Genomic DNA, 7,760 nt, shown 5'->3' on the forward strand with positions numbered 1-7,760 from the left:
ATAGATTGCATAGGAGAGCTGATGGAACAGCAGTTGTGATGAAGACAGACTTACATCAACACTCTGAAATTAAAATCTCAAGTTTATTTGAATCTGTATCAATTTTTATAGAGACTAATAATATAAACGGTAAACTTTACTTCAGACATCTGACAGATCTTCTAGAAAGTCTTCAAGAAAATGATAAACCAATCCTATAAGCAGAAGAACCATTTAAATGGTTTTCACAGCAGATGGCCATTTGGATATTACAACCATAATAATAATAATAATATTGAACTGCATCTTTCTGTAAAACCGACTCATTATTGAAATAATGACTTCAATCATATATTAGACAATGGTATTTTTAAGTACTTGGATTTAAACTTTCATTTTTCAGTTCTACACGAGCTCCTCTCGATTGCTTCATTTTACGATTGAAAAAAAAAAATCAGTTATTGAATCAATCAATCAATCATGGGTAATCCTGTACCCATGAGAATAAGTTCTAATTGCCACCAATTTAAAGAAATTTTAATTGACAAAACGTTTCATAGAAACTTAAATAATGTTTTTCAGTTAAAATGGAGTATAAATAAGATCACTGAGAAAACTCAAATAGCAAGAGCATGTTGTCCTACATCTCATCCTATCTGTTCCTATAAAAACTTTAATCTTCCAAGAAACATAAAAGATATTATTCCGAAACGAAATCGACTAAGGAATTTTCCTTTTAGCACGGGTGATGCAGTCAAAAAATCGCAAGCTAATAGTCTCTTATTTATTTGGGTTCCAATATAAAATATAGAGCGACTTTTGAAATAACATTGAAACCCATTTGAAATTCAACAAAAGTTGTTCGCGGTCGAAGTTCTTCTAAACAAATGGTCACTTGTTTTTTCGACAAAACTGGTTATGTGAGTAGTTGCCACATAACCATAACGGATACTACTATAGGAAGGTAAAACGAACCATTCCGAATGGTATACTACCACTTGGTATTTGTTTACTCGAAGTACTCAGTGAAATACGGAAAACAAACAAGGATTGTCGGATCATTCTACATCTCCAGCAAGACAATGCAAGTAGTCACACATCTCGTCTAACAACCGACTATTTAAACAGTCAAAAAATTGAATCGATGGGTCATTCGCCGTATAGTTCTCAGTCCTGATTTGGCACCCAATGACTTCTTCTTCTTCCTGAACGTCTAGAATACTTGTAAATTGCGTGGACAAATTTTTGTTAGCGGATGTAGCCGTTGTTTCATTCAAAAATCATGTTTTGGAGGTTTTAATCATAAAGAAGAATACTTCAAGAAACAATAAAGCAATGTTCCACAATAAGTTAGTATTTTTTCATTAGTAGGATCAAAATATAAATAGTGACCTTTGGAAAAAAATATTAAAACACTTTTTGTATTGCTTTAGTTATTTAATAGATATAGATAGCATTATTAAATAATATGTTATCACAGCAGTTTTTTAAAATTTGATTTCAGTATATTGAGTAAAATTCCATTTATCTTATAAAGTAAATAATTAATACTTATAAATTTTTTTATAAGAAACAATTATACCTATAACTACAATCAGTTTAATTTCTATCAGATTTGACATGATATTTTTTAAACTCATATTGATTTTAATCAATATAATTAAATATTTATGCCATTAAAACTGGACCCAAAGTAAAAAGTTTAAGTATATATATAACATATGAAATTATAGACATCAACCGCTGCTACTAGTGAGACTTTAGCAGAGACTTAAGAACGATTTGTACATATAAATGATCAAGTACAGGTAAATTATTACTTCTCGATCATTGTTTCAAAAGTCGAGGATTAATAAACAAATCAAAGTCGTTTTACAGTTCTAGAAATATAGTCAGAAAAGTTAATAAAATGAATCGTTGCTTTTCAGTAAATATTTTTATTTTTTCTTTTATAATTTTTATAAAATTATCTGATGCCAATTTTAATAGTAAGTGTTCTCAAATAAAATTTCAAATGCTTAAAAACATGAATTCTTTAGAAAACAAAAAGAAGTAATTATTCTTAAAATATATACAAAAACATACTCTATATGGTAATAAAGGAGATTGGTGATCAATTTATAAAAACTACAATGAGCAATATAAAATATATAATACAAAATATACAATATAAAATATGACTTCACTATAGTCAAATTGGATATTTAATATCATTTGTGAAAAGTTTGAATAGAAATGCAATAATACAATATATATATATATATATATATACCTAAAAATAATATAATAAAATATATTTATATATATTATAAATAATAACATATTATATATAGTTATATATAAAAAATATACGTATATATGGGTGATAAAAAAATAAGTAAATAAACATTATTATTTTATAAATATATATAATAAAAATATATTTTTGTGCTAATTTTTCCAATTTATTTGCACTATTTTAAGACTTTAAGACTTTTAATCCTGAAAACTACCATATTAGGGGTCTATTCTTAAAAATATTTTTAATAATATTCTTCATTGGTTGACTTTAATAATCCGTGGTATCACAACACTCTATTAATTGGGCTTTGAAGAACAAGGCGTTGATTTCAACCTAATCTAACTGAATCTAACATTGATTGTGTGTGAAAATAAAATGTGTACTAAGTATCGGACTGTGAATGAATTTTAAAGGAGCTTTTAGAAAATAATCTATAAATCCACATAATATAAAAATTATGGTGCTTCTGAGAGCAGGTAGCAACATTGTATGTTATGTTTTTCTTGACTGCATATTCAAAATATCGCATTATTCCAAAGATATGAAAAAAGTTTCCATGTAAAGATTACCATGTTTATTGATTGGGCAGATCTAAAAGCGCATTTGACTTACATAATTTTGAAATGACTTGGAATTATGCTAATTGGCAGTGAATTAATAGTTCATTAACAAATTCATTGCCTACATTATAAAAACGAATTCATTATCCAGCTACAGAATAATTTAATTATTTAATTGTAGAAAGAATAATTGTGGAGACATTATTTATTACATGTTTTTTAAAATTTTTTTTCTTATGTATAGACACTTTCTTAGGAATGAAAAGTAATTCTAATATTACTTAACGATTCAACAAAGCATCCATCCATATCCATTTTGCGTAGATATATAAACTTATATACATATGAAACATATGACTAAACAAAGTCATATGCAAAATATAGTCTATTTGTGATAAAAAAATAGATGACTAATAACATATCTCATGTGTACAAAAGTATATGACGATGAAAAATTATAACTCCATTTATGTGTCTATACAAAATATAATCTTAAGAATATATCTATGTTAACTTTTCTTTAGTAACTGAATACCTACAAATGCCGCCAATTACCCAATATGATGATTACGATTCGTGTTTATATGAGAACAATGACGGCCATGGAGTTTTTTGTTTATCTTATACTGAAGTTGTTCCAAATAACAACTCACAAATTTGGAAGGCTATAGAAAAATATTCATATAACTCCAAACAGAAATACCGATATCGACACGATGTAATATTTATAGGAACTTGCATAGAGCGTTGTAAATCTTTGGCAGCTACAATGGATCCATCGCAATTTAATCAATTCTATATTGGATCCACTTTAAATAAAGAAGCAAGTTATTTTAGAAAATACCTACATTACAAAATGATGGACTAAAATTGATTTTTCAATATATTCAGGTAGCAACGATACATGCTGGAAATCATTCTGCTAATTATCGGGAGAAATATGATGAGTTGATAAATAAATGTCTTAACCATGAATATCAAAATAAATATGGCTTGCAATTGCGTTCTAACATTGAATACTGTATAGATAGTAGAAAACCACAAGGCTATGGTAAATAAAAAATTTCTTTATAATAAAAGTGTAATATATCCAAATATATATACTCTTCTAGATACTGCAGATAAATCGTTCATATTTTTTGTAGTTTGCATAATATTTAGTTGCATTGTGTCAACTTGTTACGATTTTTATTTGAAGTCAAAGGAACCATTGGACTCGCAGGCAAAATTTTATGAAATAAAATTAACCAGCAAATGTAGGAATATATGAGTCTGCACTTGGGTCTAATTATTTAATATCTTTTTAATTCTAGTTCAAAAATTGTTGACTTCATTTTCTCTCAAAAGAAATTATTTTAAGTTAACAGAGACTCAGTACAGAGGTACCGACGATTTGAAATTCTTTAATGGCTTAAAGGTAGTAGGACATTTTCTGAATACTTATGGACATTTTGTTGGCTCGCAAGGAGGATTTCCAGTATCAAATTCACATTATTGTGAAGATCGCGCCAGAAGGACTATGGTACCAATTACGATACACGGAGTTGTGAATATGAACTCGATATTTTTATTGATGAGTGGATTTATGTTGTTTTATAACTTTAAGAATAGATTGAATATTAATAATAAAAGCAGTTGGAATCATTGTTTCAAAGTCATTGTGAAAGCGATTTTTTATCGTTATTTAAGGTAGGAACAATTTAAAATTATGACCTGTACTTTTGTTGAAAAGTTCATTGGTTTATAGTTTTATTCGTTTTGCGTATGTATCTTTAAAAATTATTTAAAAATTCGATAAACTTATTTGAAAATGTTTAGTAAATACTTTTTTTTTATTAAAGGTTAATTCCATCTCTAGTTTTGATGATTTTTTTTTTTGGCACTCTTCTGGAACAACTTTCAGATGGACCTAATTGGATTCATACCATACAACATCACCAAACAAATGCTCGTGAAAATTGGTGGAAAAGTCTATTGTTCATCAACAATTTTTCCAATAGTGTATGTAGGAAAATGTAATAATTTTTTTACAGAACCCGTTCAGGAATTTTTAATTACAGGCCTCGTTTCAAACTTGGTTCGTTGCTGTTGATATGCAACTATTTGTATTCTTTCTGATAATATTGACGTTTAATGCTAAGTACAAAATATACGGAATTTATTAGTTCATTAATACTAACAACAATTATATATATTATAGATATCCTCAGTACAAGAAATTTATTTATGCCGTCATTACTGCTATATCTATATTACTGCCCCCACTTTTGGCAAATTACTTTAATGCCATATATTCAACACTTGTTCATTCTGAGTAGGTCATAAAGCTTGTAGCCGTTATACATAATTATTATCTCAAAATATTTTGTTTTGTTTATAATAGAAGTCTACGATATATGGAGTATCAATACATTGATTACAACTTAAAGGTGCTCTTCACACCTTACAGCACTGTGGGTATATATCTATTCGGTATCATAACCGGTGAAATATATATGGAAATCAAAAAGAGAACTAATCACAAGTCGTTCAAGGGTGTCTTTATATATGAAATTGGTTGGTGGATCTTATATGTTGCTGTCTCAATTTTACCACGTTTCAAATTTAAATCGGTTGAGGACAATCCAGCATTGAGTAGCCTGACATCTCACATTCTTTGTAATATCTGGGCTTTGGGGTACTGTATATTAATTCTGGGCTTAACATTTAAACTTGGAGGTACAAATACTGGATTATATATAATTATGTATTTAATTATGATGCATATTTATTTTCTATGTGAAATATAGGAATTATGCGTATGGGTTTGAGTTCAGCGTTTGTGGTGAAGATGTCTAGAATTGTTTATCAATTATATCTCTGGCATATGGCAGCATTGTATATATTATTTGGATATATTCGACAACCATTATATTCAAATAACTTACAGTTTGTGAGTACGCTCGTTTACCGTTTAAGATTAAATATTAATATTCGAAATTTAAGATTCAGCGCTTAATATTGTTCCAGTGTGTTGCCTGGAGTTTATCGTTCATTTTGACTCTCATATTCGAATACCCAATCAATAAAATATTTGATATCTTATTGAATAAAGGTTAGTTTAATATGTAAAGAATATTAGAAATACAAAATTCATTCAATGAATGTTATTATAATGTTCAAACATGATTGTATATATATAATATAATTTAAGAACTTATATTAATCGTTTCGTTTTTTAGAGAATTTGTCAGAAAATGCCAACTTAAAATCGAAACAGTAAGATGGGATAATTCTGGGTTTAATCTTTAAGTGGTTATGTTAAGAGGCACAATATTTTCCTAGAGAAATTTGCAACATATATTGTAATATATACGATTACTAAAAATATTTAAAGTATGTTTTTTATATTAAAGTTTCAATTTTAAAATGATAATTCAATAAATGTCTTTATATCAAGTTTTGTGTTCGACAATGTCATATAAAGCAAGATTTTAATGTTAAAGTGATATAATTTAAAGTGTTGCGTTATGGTATGTTACAATGTTACCAATCATTTGATTAGGCTTATATATGTCTTGCACATTTTTTTATTTTATAAATGCTGTCACCTTTTTCAAACATCTATAAACGTTTATGCCGTATATCTTTAAGTTAATTGGTATAAAATTAAATTTAAAAAAATAACAAAAGTTACAAATTAGTAATTATTTTCTTGCTAGTTAAACTATAGCAATTAATTAACAAGACTAATTTGACAACAGAAGGGTCCCCTGTATAAGTAAATATGCAATGGTGTTTATAATATACTCCAAATGTTTTGCCAGTGTACCAAGATTACTCTAAAATTAACAGCTGTTTTATATGACCTGACAGATGCTGTGTAGTTTGATTCAACATATGTATTTATGAAAATATAAACTCCCACTAAGAAAACTATAATAATATGTAATGTCTTTGAAAATGTTCGATTGGGTAACAATAATTGACAGATCACGACTAAATCTAGATTGAATTCAGATTTATGAATCAAAAGCACCATTAGTAATATTATGGTCAAAAATTAAGAAATAAAAAAAAATGTAATTTAAATACATTTAATAAAAAACATGTAATCTGTTAAAAAATACATTAATTCTCAACGAATAAACATATAAACAATATAACCCATTATATCACGTATGCTTACTAGTATTTTAATAGTAAAATTATTTTCTCCTCGTTATAAGTTACTACCTCTATAATCTATAATGAACATGTATATAAATATATATATTAAAATATAAAACATTAATTAATATTAAATATTAATTAATATTACTGTTAATTTTTGAACAAAATAATGTGTATTAATATACATTATGTTATCATTGCTACTATAAGGCCTAACAATGCCTTCACTGCCAAGCATATTAACTGTATTTACACTAACAACTACCACAATTGCGCTACTTTCAGTGCTTACACATTTTTTCATACGCAATCCTCATATGAGGTCAATATTAAATTTGAATAAAAATCAAATCTAAAGTCATTGGGAAGAACTTGTGCACACAAGCGAATCATATATTTCAAGAAAAATACAAAATACAAAAACAAAGTATATGGATCACCTTCAATAATATTTTCTCACCTACCCTTGCAAAAAAAAACCATTTAGTTAGTCTGCAAGAGCAAAGAATAGTAGAACAAGTGTTGTTGCTGTTTGTCTTTCCAGTTAGTAGCAAAAAACTTCATTTCGTCTTTGGCTTCCTTCGTACGCATGTTTTTGGCATACACAACAGCCTTTGCTCTAATATGATTAATGTTTTTTTTATATGGTTTTGCTTAAGCAAAATATGTTGTATTCGCTATTGGCTTGATTGCACTATTGATTGATCTGCACTAACAAAATATTAATGATCATACATGAAATAATAAGTTCGATTGTTGTTGATATGTTTGAACAGACATGTTTTCCC

General features: G+C 27.4%; 1 protein-coding gene across 1 annotated transcript; it reads left to right on the plus strand.

Annotated features, from left to right (window-relative positions):
- The first annotated feature begins 3,361 nt into the window (after positions 1-3,361).
- On the plus strand, positions 3,362-4,513 carry LOC119674358. The gene is made up of 4 exons (XM_038085495.1): positions 3,362-3,643; positions 3,712-3,871; positions 3,933-4,076; positions 4,134-4,513. Exons 1-4 carry the CDS (start codon positions 3,362-3,364, stop codon positions 4,511-4,513), a joined length of 966 nt encoding a protein of 321 aa, XP_037941423.1.
- The last annotated feature ends 3,247 nt before the right edge of the window (positions 4,514-7,760 follow it).

Source organism: Teleopsis dalmanni, chromosome 2 (assembly GCF_002237135.1).
Source record: "Teleopsis dalmanni isolate 2A chromosome 2, ASM223713v2, whole genome shotgun sequence".
Lineage (NCBI taxonomy): Eukaryota > Metazoa > Arthropoda > Insecta > Diptera > Diopsidae > Teleopsis > Teleopsis dalmanni.

Coding starts and splice junctions, on each gene's coding strand:
- LOC119674358 (XM_038085495.1), top strand. CDS start 3,362: ATGCCGCCAATTACCCAATATGATGATTACGATTCGTGTTTATATGAG. Junction 3,644..3,711: donor GATCCACTTTAAATAAAGAA/GCAAGTTATTTT, acceptor CAATATATTCAG/GTAGCAACGATACATGCTGG. Junction 4,077..4,133: donor AATAAAATTAACCAGCAAAT/GTAGGAATATAT, acceptor TTTTAATTCTAG/TTCAAAAATTGTTGACTTCA.